The 18,486-nt window shown below is 44.7% G+C and overlaps 1 protein-coding gene across 6 annotated transcripts in view; it reads left to right on the forward strand.

Moving 5' to 3' along the window:
- Window positions 1-18,486, forward strand: part of LOC144595451 (uncharacterized) — a 70,770-nt gene that overhangs the window by 35,259 nt on the left and 17,025 nt on the right. For all 6 annotated transcript variants that reach the window (XM_078402977.1, XM_078403003.1, XM_078402962.1 and 3 more), the window contains 3 exons: window positions 7,330-7,409; window positions 11,693-11,867; window positions 16,502-16,591. In XM_078402977.1, coding sequence (XP_078259103.1) covers window positions 7,330-7,409; window positions 11,693-11,867; window positions 16,502-16,591 — 345 coding nt within the window. The remainder of the gene's footprint in view (window positions 1-7,329; window positions 7,410-11,692; window positions 11,868-16,501; window positions 16,592-18,486) is intronic.

An 18,486-nucleotide genomic window follows, 5' to 3' on the forward strand; every position in this document is an offset into this window, starting at 1 on the left:
AAAAAAAATCAAGTTCTGTGTGAGTGTAGGAAGGAGCATTAATGAAGTCTTCAACCGGAAGAAGAGTTGAGGGCATGGGCCCAAGTACTACTAAAATAATTACTGCATCATGTCTCTCAAAAAAAGATAGGTGTTGCTTGGGCCCGTCCGTACAAGTGCTTGTGGTTACACCTTTGATCAAGTAAATGTGAGTGAAGTTGAAGGAGATGTTGTTTTAACAACTAGGTTCAAACAAGGAGGTCGCAGGTTGTTTAATGTCAGAACATTTTCAGCCAGGTGAATAAATATGAAGGGGTTTATTCACAAAATGCTGGAGTAACTCAGCAGGTCAGGCAGCATCTCGGGAGAGAAGGAATGGGTGACGTTTCGGGTCGAGACCCTTCTTCAGACTGAAGGGGTACTGGTTAAGCCTTTGTTCAAGGAAGATATGATGGTCCTTAAGACCCTCTTGAAATGGGATGGAGGTGGAATGAAATTATACATAGATTGTGAAGATGAGCTAGTTGGGACCAGTAAATTGAAAACTGTTGAAGTGGCAGAGAGCTTGCAAAGTGTCCCAGATATTAGTGGAAAGGAACAGTACTAAGAGAGAAAGGATGGAGTCAGGGCGAAAGGAAATTAGTTTGCTGGTGTAAGACCAAGCTGAAATAAGGGGTCTAATTCAACATCCTAGTGGATCTTGGCAGAAGGTATAAGTGGGCTGTGTGCAGCTGGGATACCACGACCTTGGAAGCTGTGAAAATATGATTTCCTGACATAATGAGGTCCATGACTGTGTGAGAAGTAACAAATTAAGTACAGTCCAAAGGGAGGTATGAAGATGCAGTTTACATAGAACAGTACAGCGCAAGAGCAGGCCCTTCAGCCTACAATGTTGTGCCGAACATGATGCCAAGGCAAACTCTTAGTTGCCTGCACATAATGCATTTACCTCCATTCCATGCATATCCATCTGCTGATCCAAAAGTCTGTTAAATTCCACTATAATATTTGTCTCCACCACCATCCCTGGCAGTGTGATCCAGGTACCCACTGCCTTCCGTGTAAAAACACTCCCCCCCCCCCCCCCCCACATCCTTCTTTCAACTTTGCCCCTCTCAACTTAAAGCTATGCCCTCTAGTATTGGATATTTCCATACTGGAAAAAAGTTACTGTCTGCCCTATCTCTGCCTCTCATAATCTTATGTACTATCAGATCTCCTCCAACTTCCAGCATTCCAGAGAAAGTAATTTCTCCTTGTGGCTAAAACCCTCTGTTCCACACATCATTCAGGCATACCTCCTCTGCACATTTTCAAAAGCTTCTACATCTTTCCTGCATTGGGCCAATCACAACTACATACAATACTTCAAATGTGGCCTAACCAAAGTCCAAAAAGCTACATCATAATCTACTGACTCTTATACTCAATGCCTCAACCAATGAAGGCAAACACTAGTCCCACCTGCCTGAGTTTGGCCCGTATCCCTCTAAACCTATCCTATCCATGTACCTGTCTAAATGTTTCTTAAACATTACGATAGTACTTGCCTCAACTACCTCCTCCAGCACCTTGTTCCATACACTCACCTCCCTTTGTGTAAAAAAGTTATCCTCGGGTTCCCATTAAATCTTTCTCCCCTCACCTTAAACCGATGTCCTCTGGTTTTCGATTCCCCTACTCTGTGCGAAAGACTCCTCTATTTTCCACTCATGATTTTATATACCTCTATAAGGTCGCCCCTCGTCCTCCTGTGCTCCAAGGAATAAAGCTCTAGCCAGCTCAACATCACAATATACCTCAGTCCCTCGAGTCCTGACAACATCCTGGTAAATCTTCTCTGAACCCTTTCAAGATTGACAACATCTTTCCAATAACATGGTGACCAAAACTGAACGCAATACTCTAAATGTGGCCACACCAATGTGTTGAAAATGGTAACATGAGCTCCCAACTTCTACACTCAGTACTCTGACAGATGAAGGCTAATTTGTCAAAAGTCTTTTTGACCATCCTATCTACCTGTAAACACCACTTTCAAGGAATGATGTACCTGAACTCCTGGATACCCCTGTTCTACAACACTCCCCACAGCCCTACCATTCACCGTGTAGGTCCTGCCCTTGTTAGACTTCCTAAAATGCAACACCTCACATTTCTCTGTATTAAATTCCATTTGCCATTTCTCAGCCCATCTGCCCAACTGATCAAGACCCTTCTGCAATTTTTGACCACCATCTTCACTATCTCAATACCTGGAATTTAGAATAATGAGAGGAGATCTTATCGAAACGTATAAGATTATTAAGGGGTTGGACACGTTAGAGGCAGGAAACATGTTCCCAATGTTGGGGGAGTCCAGAACAAGGGGCCACAGTTTAAGAATAAGGGGTAGGCCATTTAGAACTGAGATGCGGAAAAACCTTTTCACTCAGAGAGTTGTGAATCTGTGGAATTCTCTGCCTCAGAAGGCAGTGGAGGCCAATTCCCTGAATGCATTCAAGAGAGAGCTAGATAGAGCTCTTAAGGATAGCGGAGTCAGGGGGTATGGGGAGAAGGCAGGAACAGCGTACTGATTGAGAATGATCAGCCATGATCACATTGAATGACGGTGCTGGCTCGAAGGGCCGAATGGCCTCCTCCTGCACCTATTGCCTATTGTCTATTGTCACATGTTATGTACAAATTTGCTAATCATGCCTTATACGTTCCCTTCCTACCTCATCTGGTAGTTCATTCCATACACCCACCACCTTTTGTGTAAACAGTAAGTTGTAGTATTCTCATTCATATCATTGATATAGATGACAAACAGCAATGGGCTCAGCATAGAACCTCGAGGCACACCACTAGTCACAAGCCTCCAGTCCATCATGCTTTGCTTCCTTCTATGAAGCCAATTTTCTATCTATTTAGCTTTCTCTCCTTGGATCCCATGCAATCTAACCTTCCAGAGCAACTTACCAAGTGGCACCTTATCAAATGCCTTGATGAAATTCAGTTATGTAACATTATTGCGCTGCCCTCATTAACCTTTTTGCACACATCAACAAAAAAAAACCAGATTCGTAAGACATGACCTCCCATGTATAAAATCATGCTGACTATCCCTAATCAGTCCCTGCCCATCTAAATGCATGTGTATCCTAACCCTGAGTATACTCTCAAGTATCTTTCTGACTACAGATGCTAGGGTCAGTGGCCTGCAGTTCCCAACTTTTTCCCAGGAGGCCTTCTGGAATAGAGGCACAAGATTTACCATTCAACAGTCTTCAGGCACCACACCTGTATTTAGCTACGACTCATAAATCTCAGCGAGGACTCCTGCAATTTCCTCTCCAGTTTCCCACAGTGTCCTCGGATATATGTGACCAGGACCGAGAGATTTGTCTATCATACACATCAGGACCTTCAGCACCTCTGCAACCGTAATACTGACTGCTCTCAAGACACTTCCAGTGACCACCCCAAGATCTTCCGTCCTCCTGTCTTTTTCCATGGTAAAAACAGAATAGAAACACTCATTGAGAACCTTGCCTATTTCCTATGACGCCACACAGATTTGACTGCTTTGATTCCTGAAGGGTCCAACTCTCTCTCTGGTTATCCTTTTTCCCTTTATGTGCTGATACAACCTCAGGATTATCCTTAATGCTATCTGCCAGAGCTATCTCATTACCTCTTTTTGCCCTTATGATTTCCTTTTTTAGCTTACTCCTTAGTTCCCAAAACTCCTGACCAAAGCCTTAATTTCCCTCATCATCCTGGCTTCCTTACGAATGCCTGCCTTGCCCTTCACTCTAATAGGGACGTGCATGTCCTGAACTTTTGTCAGCACACTTTTAAAAACATCCCATTTTTCTGACTTTCCTTTTCCATCAAACAACTTACTCCAATCTACTTCAGCGAGTTCCACTCATACCCTCAAAGTTGGTGTTGCCCCAATTTAGCATTTTAACTCGTGGGCATGCTCTGTCCCTATCCATAATTATCGTAAACTTAATAGAACAGTGGTTGCTGGGCCCTAAAGGTTCATCCACGAACACTTCATCCACTTGCCCCGCCCAATTTCCCAAGACTAAATCAAACGTTGCCCTCTCCCGTGTAGGGCCCTCAACATATTGCCGGAGGAAACTTTCCTGAAGACCTTTTGCACTGACGCTTTCTGCCTAAGAAGATGGTAGAGCCTGACAGGTAACAGGTTTGTACAAGTGAGGGGGGTGTTTTTGATAGTCAGATGGCTAGACAAAGGCCAGAGATAAAGAGACAGAAGCTGTGAGACAAAAGGATTGAAAAGTTGTGAATTGTGATGCTAGATGAAGGAATGCAAGTGGAAAGGGAGTGAAGGGGAGAAATAAGTGCGAGTCCCAGTGGGGCATAAGGGAGAGACGGGGGAAAGAAGGGGGGGGGGGAGGTGCAAGGGAAGAACGTGGAGACAGGGGGTTGTAAATACCAAAAATTGGAGAATTCAATGTTCATACTATTGGGTTGGGAGCTAAACGACAGAATATGAGGTGCTATTACTCAAGTTTGTTTGAGGCCTCACTCTGGCAGTGGAAGAGGCCCAGGAGAGAAAAGTCAGTATGGTAATGAGGAAGAAGTAGTTAAAGTGGTTAGTAACCAGGAAATCCAGTAAACTTTGGTGGGCTGATCGCAAGTGTTTGGCAAAACGATCATTGGGTCTACTCTTAGTCTTGACGATGTACAGGAGGCCATATCAGGATGTGCTTGTAACCCAACATTATAAACATTGAATCCTCCAATTTTAAGTAACTAGAAACCACCTCACTTCTCCCTTCTTCCCCCCCCTCCCCCCCCTCACACTCTCCGTCCCCTCTCTCCTGTGCCCGACCTGGACTCACACCGATTTCTCCCCTCCCCTTCCACCTACAGTACATTCCTTCCTATAGCTTTACAGTGCATAACTCCAATCCTTATGTCTGACGACCTCTGTCATTTCATCTCTCGCCTTTGTCCAACCATCTGCCTATCAACCCCACCCTCCCACCTCCCACTCATCTGTATCAACCTTTTACCTTCCAGGCTTTGTCCTGCCCCTTCTCTCTTCCAGCTTTCTCCCCCCTCCCCCCCCCCCCCCCCCCATAATCAGTCTGAAGAAGAGTCCTGACCAAGAAGGGACCTTTCCATGTTCTCCAGAGGTGCTACACGATCCGCCTACAGCATTTTGTGCCCTTTTTTGTAAAACAGCATCTGCAATTCTTTGTTTCTACTCTATGCTTTGTTTTTTTCTTTTATATTAAATTACATATAACTTTTCAATATTTTTCCATCTTAATTGATATTTTTCTTTACCATGCGATAAAAGAAGACGGCTGTGTTTAGAATCTTAATAGGTGTACAGTATATGCCTCTCACAAAGCCAGGACTGTCACTTAATTGCACATATAAGATGAATTTCAGCTTTTGAGAATTTATCAGTTTTCATCCATTACACAACTTTGACCAAACAATAGATCATTTAAATAATTCAGTCAAAAGTACTTTTGATGGTCAATAGTCAAGAGTGTTGAATTGTCATATGCACCAGGTCCAGAACAATGACATTCTTAATTACTGAAGCTACACAGCCACATTAAACACAACAAGTAAATATACAATAAATAATCAATTACATGTTTTCAAATACACAGGACGTGATGTTAAAATCCAAAGTGCCAAATGTCAACTTGCTCCCGGTGTTGATGAGAGGCTTATGCACTCACCTACGCTCCTCTGATGTTGAGAAAGGCTGGGCAGACATGTCATTGGGGTTTATCAAGTGGGCTTCAATTTCATCGACGTTTCACTGACTGGGCCTACGACGTCTCCTGTAGTCTCAGCGGTGCGTTCTGGCGTCCCAAAACCACCCCCTCTACATCTGCCTAGCTTATTTGGGAGACCAGATGGGGGTCTTTCCTCTTCAGCCAGAGCCACTGGCTACTCATCTCTGCCACCCCTGATGTTTCCTTGATGGCCTGGCGTAGGGCTTGTCCGCTGATCCCCAAGTCCTTCATCATTCTTACAGTTGATGTTGCCGCGAATCCCCGACATCCAACTTCTAACGGGCAGATCTTTGCTCTCCAGTCCCGCTGTTCTGCCCCCGCTGCAAGCTCTGTATATAGCAGTTTCTTTCTTTCGAAGTCTTCCTGCACAGCATCCTCCCAAGGGGAGCTCCACAAAATACACCATGCGCTGAGAGCTGGACCAGAGGACAAGATCAGGCCTCAAGTTGGTGATGGCTATCTCTGATGGAACCGTAAGCCGTTGGTCCATGTCCACCAGCATCTGCCAATCCTGGGCTACCTCCAGCTGTCCAAACCTGGTCATTGGTGGAATTTTCCTTTGCCTTTGTTCCCCCTCCCGAAAGATAAACCAGACCATAACAGGGCAAGCCAAAGTACAGAATCAAACCTCAGCAGTGCAAAGACAAAAAAAGTTCAGTGGTGTGGTAGTTGTGGTCCCAGTTCTAGACTGTGGTTCAAGGGCCTGATGGCTAATGGAAAAAAGCTGTTCTTGAACTTGGAGATAACTATTTTCAGGCTCCTGTACCTTCTTCCTGATGGTAGCTGTAAGATGAGAGGTGGCCAAGGTGGCGTTGATTATTGATGATATTAGCTCCCAGCTCGAAGCAGCGTTTCCCAGAGATCCGTTAATGGTGGGGAGCTTAATGCCCTGCATGTCATTGTCCACTCTTTCCGCAGCCTCTTTCTTTCTTGGGTGTTCAAATTATTAAACTGGTACTACTATACTCTCTACCATATACCTGCGGAAGTTCAATAGAGTATATGTCAACATGCTGAATCTTCTCCATCTTCTGAGGAAGTAGAGACATTGGTGAGCTTTCCTTGTAATAGCATCAATGTGCTGGGCCCAAGTCAGATATTTAGTGATATGCACACTCGGGAACATGAAGATGTTGACCCTCTCCAACACCATCCCACTGGCCTCCAACCTTCTCCAACACCATCTCACCCCGAATAGGAACATGATCCCTCAACTTTTCTTTCCGGAAGTCAATATGTACAGAGAGAGTAGAATAGGTGATTGAGCAAACAGTGCTGATGTGTTCCTGGGCTGCCAGCAAGGAAGAGGAGTGTTGCCAGTTTGTTCTGATTGAGGTCTGCCAGTGAGGAAGTTGAGGATCCAGTTGCAATAGGATGAGCAGAGACCCAGTTCCTTGAGTCTGGTAATTCGAATTTCATTGTACCTTAATTGGTACATGTGACAATAAACTGACCTTGAAACCTTGACTTTGGAAGGATGTTGGTGTTGTGTTTCCTCATATCTGTAATTTATGTTTTTGCAAGAAGGCTGTGCAAATGAAAATATTTACTATCATACTTGCAGGAGAAAGACCAAGCTAAGATGGAATGGATTGGGAACAAGGGTCAAAATTCAAAATCATATCGAAAATCAAATGATAGCAGGTAATGCAAAAATAACATTTTAAGAAATCTGTATTCAAAATGAAAATAAGCATTAGGGATAAATTAGATTGTTTTGGAAAATTTGTCAAATTTGTAGAACCGTACAACATAGGAATAGGCCCTTCTACCCATGATGCATGATGCCAAATTAAGTTAACCTTTTCTGTCTGCATATTCCTCCATTCTCTGCAAATTCATGTGCCTACGTATAAGCCTCTTTAATACTGCTACAGTATCTGCTTCCACCATCACCCCAAGCAATGCATCACAGGCTATAATTTTCTGTGTAAAAATAATTTCTCCATCTCATCTTAAAGTTATATCCCTAGTCTTTGACATTTCCATCTTGCAAAAAAGATTCTGACTGTCTACCCTATCTATGCTTCACTTCTATCAGGTCTGCCTTCAGTCTCCAACACACCAGAGAAGCAAGCTAAGTTTGTCCAAGCTCTCTATTCACATGGAGGGTGGTGGATATATGGAACGAGCTGCCAGAGGAGGTAGTTGAGGCAGGTACTAGAACAATATTTAAAAGACCTTTGAAGATATATGGACAGGTGCATAGATAGGAAAAGGTTTGAGAGATATGGGCCAAATGTGGGCAGGTGGGTCTAGTGTAGATGGGGCATCTTGGTCTGCATGGGCAAATTGGGCAAAGGGCCTGTACCATGCTGTATGACTCTATGACTGTAATCCAGACAGCATCCTAGTAAACATCCTCTGCAGCCTTTCCAAACCCTCCACAAACCCTCCACATCCTTCCTGTAATGGGTGACCAGAACAGCACAAACTTCTCCAAATGCAGCCCAACAAAAGTTTTATGAAGATACAAACTGACTTCCTGACTTTTATACTCAATGCTCCAACGGATGCTATTAAGCACTGCATCTTTACCACTCTGTCTATTTATGTTGCCAAATTCAGGGATCTAGAGATTTGGATGCTGTTCCTCAATACTGTTAAGGGTCTTAATTCTGCATTTTACCACCCAAAATTGGATTGGTCTAGAAAATTAATCAAATTACAAGAACAATAAAGTAAATGATTGAATGGGCCCTTCAGCCTTAGTTGCTTGGATTAACTCCCATCTGCCATTTCTCCACCTATGTCTGTAACTGATCTGTATTCCTCTGTATCCTTTGATAGCCTTCTTCACTGTCCACAATTTAACCAATTATTATGTTATCTGCAAACTTAATAAACAACCCACTGACATTTTAATCCAACACAAAGTGCTGGAGTAACTCAGCGGGTCAGGCAGCATCTCTGGAGAACATGCTTAGGGATGTTTCAGGTTGGGATTCTTCTTTACCTATCCATGTCCTCCAGAAATGCTGCCACGCCCCCTGAGTTAGTCCAGCATTTTGTGTTCAATGTAAGATTCGAGCAGTTTCTTGGGTCATATAGCATGGACACAAGCCCTTTGGCGCAACTTGCTCATGCAGACCAAGATGCCCCATCTACACTAGTCCCACCTGCCAGCATTTGGCCCATATTCCTCTAAACCTTCCCAATCCATGGTGTCACTGTTTTTATCTAAGTTACTTCATCATATCAAACAACAGAGGTCCCTTTTCAAATCTCTTTGGAAACATAGGTTAAAGGAGAGGGGGAAAGATTTAATAGGCACCTGTCGCTGGAGGTAAATGACACAAGGACTATCACAATATTTAAGAAACATTTAGACAGGTTAGGTTTAGAGGGATATGGGACAAACAAAAGCAGTTGAGACTACTGTAGTTGGGGCATGTTGGTTGGCATGGGCAGGTTTGGCCATCTGTGCAAAAACCCTGCCCCACACATCTCCTTTAAACTTTGCCTCTTTACCCTTAAAGCTATACCTTTCCTTATGCCGACCTAGAAGCTTCTTAAATGCTACTATCGTATCTGCCTTCACCACCACTTCTGGCTTTGCGTTACAGGTCTGCTGCTTAATAGTTATGCTCTCTATTATTGGGCATTTTCACCCTGGGAAAAAAATTGTGACAGTCTACCCTATCTGTGCCTCTCATTATTTTATATGCTTCTATCAAGTCTCCTCTCAACCTCTGATGTTCCAGAGAAAACAATCAAAGTCTATCCAATCTCTCCAAGCAGCTATTCCAGGCATCATTCTGGTAAAGCTCCTCTGCACCCTCTCCCAAATCCACATATTTCCTGTAATGGGGCTACCAGAACTACACGTAATATTCTAAATGCAGCCAAACCAAAGTCCTAGAGAGCTGCATTATGACTTCCTGACTCTTACATTCAATGCCCCTAGCAGTGATGGCAAGCATATCATATGCTTTTTAAAGTACCTTATCTACTTGTGTTGCCACCATCAGTTAGCTGTGAACTTGGACTCCAAGATCCACCTGCACATCAATGCTGTTAAGGGTCTTGCCATTAACTGTATACTCTCCCTTTACACTCAACCTCCCAAAGAGCAACACCTCACACTTGCTCGGGTTAAACTCCATCTGCCATTTCCCCGCCCATTTCTGCAGCTGATCTAAATCCCGCTGTATACTTTGACAGCCTTCCTCTCAGTTTCCAACTCCAGTAATCATGGTGTCGCCTACAAATCTACTGATCAACCCATCTACATTTCTGTTTAGTAATTTATATATATCTCAAACAACGGAGGCCTAATGCCTCAGTGCACAGGGTGAACAGGAATGGAGCTAGCACTGTTCCCTGCGGAACCCCTGTGCTGCAGACCACCATGTCCGAAACATAGTCCTTTGTCCTCACATACTATTGTTGACATGTATTCAATACAATAGTATTGACATGCCATGGCAATTTCTGGTCCTCCTAATTCCCTAAGCGAGTTACTTCCTGCATTCTTTATATTCCTCAAAGGCCTGTATGATTTAATCTTCCTAAACCTTGGATGTGCTTCTTTTTTTCTTTTTGACCAAAGCGAGAACCTCTCCGGTCACCCAAGGTTCCCTTACCTTGACATCTTTATCCCTCCGCTTTTCTCAATCATGCCAGTCCTGAAGTCTGGTCAGTTGATCTTTAAATGACTCCCATGTGTGTCAGATGTGGACCTACCCAATAACAGCTGCTCCCTATTTACTCCGCTTAAATCCTGCCTAATAATGTTGTAATCTGCCTTACCCCAGTTTAGTATCTTTCCCCTCGGACCAGACATCCCCATTGATAAATATCTTAAGAGCTGCGAAGTCTTCAATTGACATGTATTCAATAGAGTGGGGATAAATGGGTCCCTTTCGGAATGGCAGGCAGTGACCAGTGGGGTACCGCAAGGTTCGGTGCTGGGACCCCAGCTATTTACGATATACATTAATGACTTAGACGAAGGGATTAAAAGTACCATTAGCAAATTTGCAGATGATACTAAGTTGGGGGGTAGTGTGAATTGTGAGGAAGATGCAATAAGGCTGCAGGGTGACTTGGACAGGTTGTGTGAGTGGGCGGATACATGGCAGATGCAGTTTAATGTAGATAAGTGTGAGGTTATTCACTTTGGAAGTAAGAATAGAAAGGCAGATTATTATCTGAATGGTGTCAAATTAGGAGGAGGGGGAGTTCAACGAGATCTGGGTGTCCTAGTGCATCAGTCAATGAAAGGAAGCATGCAGGTACAGCAGGCAGTGAAGAAAGCCAATGGAATGTTGGCCTTCGTAACAAGAGGAGTTGAGTATAGGAGCAAAGAGGTCCTTCTACAGTTGTACCGGGCCCTGGTGAGACCGCACCTGGAGTACTGTGTGCAGTTTTGGTCTCCAAATTTGAGGAAGGATATTCTTGCTATGGAGGGCGTGCAGCGTAGGTTCACTAGGTTAATTCCCGGAATGGCGGGACTGTCGTATGTTGAAAGGCTGGAGCGATTGGGCTTGTATACACTGGAATTTAGAAGGATGAGGGGGGATCTTATTGAAACATATAAGATAATTAGGGGATTGGACACATTAGAGGCAGATAACATGTTCCCAATGTTAGGGGAGTCCAGAACAAGGGGCCACAGTTTGAGAATAAGGGGTAGGCCATTTAGAACGGAGATGAGGAAGAACTTTTTCAGTCAGAGGGTGGTGAAGGTGTGGAATTCTCTGCCTCAGAAGGCAGTGGAGGCCAGTTCGTTGGATGCTTTCAAGAGAGAGCTGGATAGAGCTCTTGAGGATAGCGGAGTGAGGGGGTATGGGGAGAAGGCAGGAACGGGGTACTGATTGAGTGATCAGCCATGATCGCATTGAATGGCGGTGCTGGCTCGAAGGGCTGAATGGCCTACTCCTGCACCTATTGTCTATTGTCTTAACCATTTGCACTTTTCATAGGTCTCTGAATTCACCAGTGCAGATCATGGGAAGATCTTCAGCTGGAAAAAGTCCACAATCCAAAACAACTGAACCTCGATATTTGGGAACATTAAAAATGTTGGACAGTAAGGCTTTACCAAATGAAACTTCTAACCTTGAAGCTGCAGACACTATCAGGGCATCTACTTATCAGGTGATTGATATGACAAAAGTTGGAATTAAAAATGTTTTGTTTAATCTTGTGTGCATTTGCTTGTAACTGGAATGTCTATCTCAGATTTGCATAAAGCAAGTAAGAGTAGACATTTTTACCAGCAAAACTTTGCAAAATGTTATCACTGTAGTGGTTTATTGCAATGCAAGCACTCCAGCATTTAAATAATTGTTTATGCTGGGCATTATAGGCACCAACTTGGATCAAATTTCTCAAGCAAAATCTTCTTGGACATTTGCCATGGCTTATTTTGGTGTAACTTTATGAAACATTGGTTTGTAGAGCTGGAATATTATGTGTAGTTCTGGTCACCACATTGTATAAAGGAGACAATTGCACTAGAAAGGATGCAGAGGAGATTCACCGGGATGTTTCCTGGATGGAATGTTTAAGTTATGAGGAGAGACGGGTTTGTTTTCTTTCGCGTGGATGTGACTGAATGTGTACCTGACAAAGGTATGCAAAATGATGAGAGGCATATTGGGCGGGACAGTGGCACAGCTGGTAGAGTTGATGCTTTACAGCGTCAGAGTGTCAGTGAATGAATGAGAAAGTGGGATAACATAGAACTAGTGTGAACGGGTGATCGATGGTCGGCGGGAACTCAGTGGATTGAAGGGGCTGTTTTCAAGCTGTATCTCTAAAAAGCATAGCAAATAAGAAACATGGAAGATAATAAGAAACGTTTCCCCATAGCAGTGGTGTCTAAGATGAGACGGCATCGATTTAAGGCGGTAGTAAGAGGTTTAGGGGGAAACTGAGGAAGTATTTTTTCCCCTTTGTTTAAGAAGGGAAGTAGAGAGAATCTTTTTCAGTCAGCCTCTACCTCCGCTACATTGATGACTGCATTGGTGCTATCTCTTGTACCCATGCAGAACTCACTGACTTCATACACTTCACTACTAATTTCCATCCTGCTCTTAAATATACTTGCACTATCTCCGACATCTCCCTCCCGTTTCTGGACCTCACCATCTCCATCACAGGAGACAGACTAGTGACTGACATCCACTATAAACCCACTGACTCGCATAGCTATTTGGACTACACTTCTTCCCACCCTGTCTCCTGCAAAAAGTCTATCCCCTACTCCCAATTCCTCCATCTACGCCGCATCTGCGCCCGGGATGAGGTGTTTCACACTAGGGCATCAGAGGTCCTCATTCTTCAGGAAACAGGGCTTCCCCTCCTCCATTATAGATGAGGCTCTCACTAGGGTCTCTTCTATAACCCGCAGCGCCGCTCTTGCTCCCCCTCCCCCCATTCGTAACAAGGACAGAGTCCCCCTCGTTCTCACCTTCCATCCCATCAGCCAGCGTATCCAACAAATCATCCTCCAACATTTCCGTCACCTCCAACGGGACCCCACTACTGGCCACATCTTCCCATCCCCTCCCCTTTCTGCGTTCCGCAGAGACCGTTCCCTCCGTAACTACCAGGTCCACTCGTCCCTTCCTACCCAAACCACCCCATCCCCGGGCACTTTCCCCTGCAACTGCAGGAGATGCAGCACCTGTCCCTTTACCTCCCCCCTCAACTCCATCCAAGGACCCAAACAGTCTTTCCAGGCGAGACAGAGGTTCACCTGCACCTCCTCCAACTTGGCTTGTGATAAAGTCCTTCATGGTAGACTGATCCAGAAGATTAAGATGCACAGGATATACGGTGACTGGTCGTGTGGATTCAGAACTGGCTTATTCATAGCAGACAGAGGGTTGTGATGGAAGGAAAATATTCCGACTGGAGGTCTGGGAGAGGAGTTGCAGACAATGAGGAAGACTGTCAGAAGATACAGATGCATACGTAAATCTGTTGTAGAAATGTACGGAGGGATGGCAGATGTAATTTAATCTGTGCACATGTGCGGTGTTGCACATTGAGAGGTTGAATGTAAGGAGAGTATACTGTTAATGGCAAGACACTTAACACCAATGATGTGCAGAGGGATCTTGGAGTCTAAGTTCATAGCTCACTGAAGGTGACAGCACAAGTAGATAGGATGGTAAAGAAGGCAAATGGGACAGCCTGCCTTTATTGCTTAGGGCATTGAGTATAAGCGTCAAGAAGTCATGATGCAGCTCCTTAAGACTCTGGTTGGGTCGCATTTGAAGTACTGCTTCCAGTTCTGGTTGTCCCATTACAGGAAGGATGTGGAGGCTTTGGATAGGGTGCAGAAGAGGTTTACCAGAGTGCTGCCCGGATTAGAGGGTTTCAGTTAAAAGGAGAGGTTGGATAAACTTGGATTGTTTTCTCTGGAACGTCAGAGGTTGAGGGGAGACTTGGTATTTAAAATAATGAGAGGCCTAGATAGGGTCAGATCCATTTTCCCAGGGTGGAAATGTCCAACACTAAAAGGCATAGCCATAAGGGGAGAGGGGGAAAGTTTAATGGAGATGTGCGGGGCACGTTTTTTACATAGAGAGTGGTGGGGGCCTGGAACACATTGTCAGAGATGACGGTGGAGGCAGATAGGATAGTGGAGTTTAAGAAGCTGTGACAGAGCTCCCTCCCTTGGATACCGCTGCCACTGACAGACAAAAGGGAGAGGGTGAGAGAAGAAGGGGAGAAGGAGGAAGGAAGATGGAAGAGAGAAAGGAAGGAAGAGAAAGTGGGGCACTTCCCCGCTAGTTATGTTCCCCTGTTGCAGATTGGAGGAAGACTGAGTGACTGGGATAAACCCGAGACCACCAGCGCCATCGTGTGGCGAAGACTGGGCTGCCAGGTGCAGCCTTAGATAGCTAGCTTCTCCACAGAGACCAATAATGCATGACTGGAGTAAGCCTGAGACTGCCAGTGTATCTTACCCCATGCCCACAGACAACGAGGGACTGCGCCCACACACAGAGGCAAAGGCTGAGCCGCCAGGATAAGTCTGAGTCCACCAGCGCCATCTCTTCAAGCCCAAACCACAGCTCTCAGGACAAAACTGACAACGCCAGCGCCGTCTCGAGGCAAGGGTGAACTGCAGGGAGAAGCCTGAGATCCTCCTCCTTCAAGACCAGGACTGAGCTGCCGGGGCAAGCCGAGAACGTCAGCTCCTCCTCGCGTGCATCCTGACAATGAGGCACAGCACCCCCCATGCGGACCTGAACTTCCTTATCACTGTGAATAAATCATATCACGTGTGTTCACCCTGCCGCGACTGTCAGTGTGGTCATTGCCGAACCTGGGTGCGTACCCCACGCCATACTGCTGGAGGATGCAGGCAAGACTATGGTGACTACTTGCATGATGGACAGAATTTATTTTCCAAGTCCCAGGATCATCGCTAAGAGAAGGGAGGGGGGAGGGATGTGACAATGCACTCTCCCTTGGCTGCCGCTCTGATCCCTATCACCAGCAGACAGAATGGAGAGGGTGAGAGAAGAAACAGGAGAAAAATAACAGGAAGGAAGAAAAAGAAAGAGAAAGGGAAAAAAAGAAAGAAAGAAATCCTTGTGTTGCCCTGTTGGAGGAAGACTGAGCCATGGGGACAAACCCAAGATGTCCAGAGCCATTGTGTGGTCAAGTCAGAGCTGCTGGAAAAAGCCTAAGATATCCTGCTCCTCAACTGAGGTCTAGCCTGAGTGGCCAGGGTGAGCCTGAGACCACCAGTGCCTCTTACCTGCCCGTGGACAACAAGGGACTGCGCCCTCATACAGTGGCAAATACCGAGCCATGAAGAAAGCCTGAGACCGCCAGCACCATCTCTTCGACCCCAAAGCTGTGCTAGCAGGACATGCCTGAGACCACCACTAGGTTTAGAAGAATGTGGGCCATACGCAGGTAGGTAAGAGTAGTGTAAATGGGGCATGTTGGTCGGCGTAGGTACGTTGGACCACGAAGGCCCTGTTTCCACTGAGATTACTCTATATGAGACTATCTCAGTTGGCTTGGAAGGCCAGAAGCCAAATATAGGGCCAGGAGTTAAGTTTGGAAATGCTTCTTTCTACAAAGTCTGATAGAAGTTTGGAACTCTCTTCCATAAATATCTAGCTTTTTTCAGTTACGAGAATTTTTTGTTTGTGAACTTGGAATTATGGGATCTCAGACATATGTAGATAGATCATTATTTATCAGCCATAATTTCATTGAACCAGCTCAAAGTTATAAATAGTTAAATTCTGTTTAGGTGTCCCTTTATTTCTATTTTCCTGTGCCTGCGATGTTATGATCTCCCTGAGTTTAGGATACAGCATGGAAACTGGCCCCTCAGCCCACTGAGTTCACACTGACCATCAATCACCGGTTCACGCTAGTTCTATGTTATCCCACTTTCCCATTCACTCCCTCAATATTATGGGCAGTTTTGCTGGACGCCAATTAACCTGCAAACCTCTCGTCTTTGTGATGTGAGAGGAAACCGGAGCATCCGGAGGAAACCCGTGCAGTCACAGGGAGAATGTAGGAACTCCACTCAACCAGCATCTGAGTCAGGATCGAGCGTGAGACCCTGGCACTGTGAGGTGGCAGTTCTACTACCTGTGTCACTGTGCTGTCCGATAAATTTTCTTGCCATTGTTTTATTAGTGGTAAGATTTTTAATAAAAAATTACCCTTATTCAATCATCTACAGAAATGACTACCTGTGATTAATTACCAGTAATTTATATGTATTTATTCATGTCTCACAGGGGTGGTTAGAACGGAAAAAACACGTTCTTCATGAAGATAAAAAACAACAAAAGCTCAAGATGCAAAATGAAAATGAGAAGAGAGAGCAGGTTTCCTGATTCATCTTTAATGTTTTAATGTAAAATGCTAGTTTCATAAAAGAAGGATTAACTTTGAAATGTATTACACAAGTAAATGGATTGACCCATTTAAAGAAATCTGAAAAACAAAATTATTGAGATGTACTGCTTTGTACTTGAAAAAAATGTTTAAATATTTAATATATAATGTTCCTTCTGACCCAGTTTGGCAAAAGAACAAACCAGGAAAGGTAGTGCATCCGTGGCTAACAAGGGAAATCAAGGATAGTATTAAAACAAAAGATGAAGCATACAGATTAGCCAGAAAAAGTAGCATACCAGAGGACTGGGAGAAATTCAGAGTCCAGCAGAGGAGGACAAAGGGCTTAATTAGGAAAGGGAAAATAGATTATGAGGGAAAACTGGCAAGGAACATAAAAATTGACTGCAAAAGCTTTTATAGATCTGTCAAGAGAAAAAGATTAGTTAAGACAAATGTAGGTCCCTTGCAGTCGGAAACAGGTGAATTGATCATAGGGAACAAGGAGATGGCAGACTAATTGAACAAATACTTTGGTTCTGTCTTCACTAAGGAAGACATAAACCGTCTGCCGGAAATAGCGGGGGATCGGGGGTCTAATGAGATGGAGGAACTGAGGGAAATCCAGGTTAGTCGGGAAGTGGTGTTAGGTAAATTAAATGGATTAAAGGCAGATAAATCCCCAGGGCCAGATAGGCTGCATCCCAGAGTGCTTAAGGAAGTAGCCTCAGAAATAGTGGATGCATTAGTGATAATTTTCCAAAACTCTTTAGATTCTGGAGTAGTTCCTGAGGACTGGAGGGTAGCTAATGTAACCCCACTTTTTAAAAAGGGAGGGAGAGAGAAAACGGGGAATTATAGACCAGTTAGCCTAACATCGGTAGAGGGGAAAATGCTAGAGTCAGTTATTAAAGATGTGATAGCATCACATTTGGAAAGTGGTGAAATCATCGGACAAGTCAGCATGGATTTACCAAAGGCAAATCATGTCTGACGAATCTTATAGAATTTTTCGAGGATGTAACTAGTAGAGTGGATAAGGGAGAACCAGTCGATGTGTTATATCTGGACTTTCAGAAGGCCTTCAACAAGGTCCCACATAGGAGATTGGTGTACAAACTTAAAGCACACGGTATTGAGGGTTCAGTGTTGAGGTGGATAGAAAATTGGTTGGCGGACAGGAAGCAAAGAGTAGGAATAAACGGGTCCTTTTCGGAATGGCAGGCAGTGACTAGTGGGGTACCGCAAGGCTCAGTGTTGGGACCCCAGTTGGGACCCCAGTTATTTACATCATTACATTAATGATTTGGACGAGGGAATTGAATGCAACATCTCTTAGTTTGCGGATGACACGAAGCTGGGTGGCAGTGTTAGCTGCGAGGAGGATGCTAGGAGGCTGCAGAGTGACTTGGATAGATTAGGCGAGTGGGCAAATGCATGGCAGATGCAATATAATGTGGATAAATGTGAGGTTATCCACTTTGGGGGCAAGAACAGGAAAGCAGAGTATTACCTGAATGGTGATCGATTGGGAGAAGGGGAGATGCAACGTGACCTGGGTGTCATGGTGCACCAGTCATTGAAAGCATGCATGCAGGTGCAGCAGGCAGTGAAGAAAGCGAATGGTATGTTGGCATTCATAGCAAGAGGATTTGAGTTTAGGAGCAGGGAGGTTCTGCTGCAGTTGTACAGGGCCTTGGTGAGACCGCACCTGGAGTATTGTGTGCAGTTTTGGTCTCCTAACCTGAGGAAAGATGTTCTTGCCTTAGAGGGAGTACAGAGAAGGTTCACCAGATTGATCCCTGGGATGGCGGGACTTTCATATGAGGAAAGACTGGATAGACTGGGCTTGTACTCGCTGGAATTTAGAAGACTGAGGGGGGAT

The sequence above is a fragment of the Rhinoraja longicauda genome, chromosome 1 (genome assembly GCF_053455715.1).
Source record: "Rhinoraja longicauda isolate Sanriku21f chromosome 1, sRhiLon1.1, whole genome shotgun sequence".
NCBI lineage: Eukaryota > Metazoa > Chordata > Chondrichthyes > Rajiformes > Arhynchobatidae > Rhinoraja > Rhinoraja longicauda.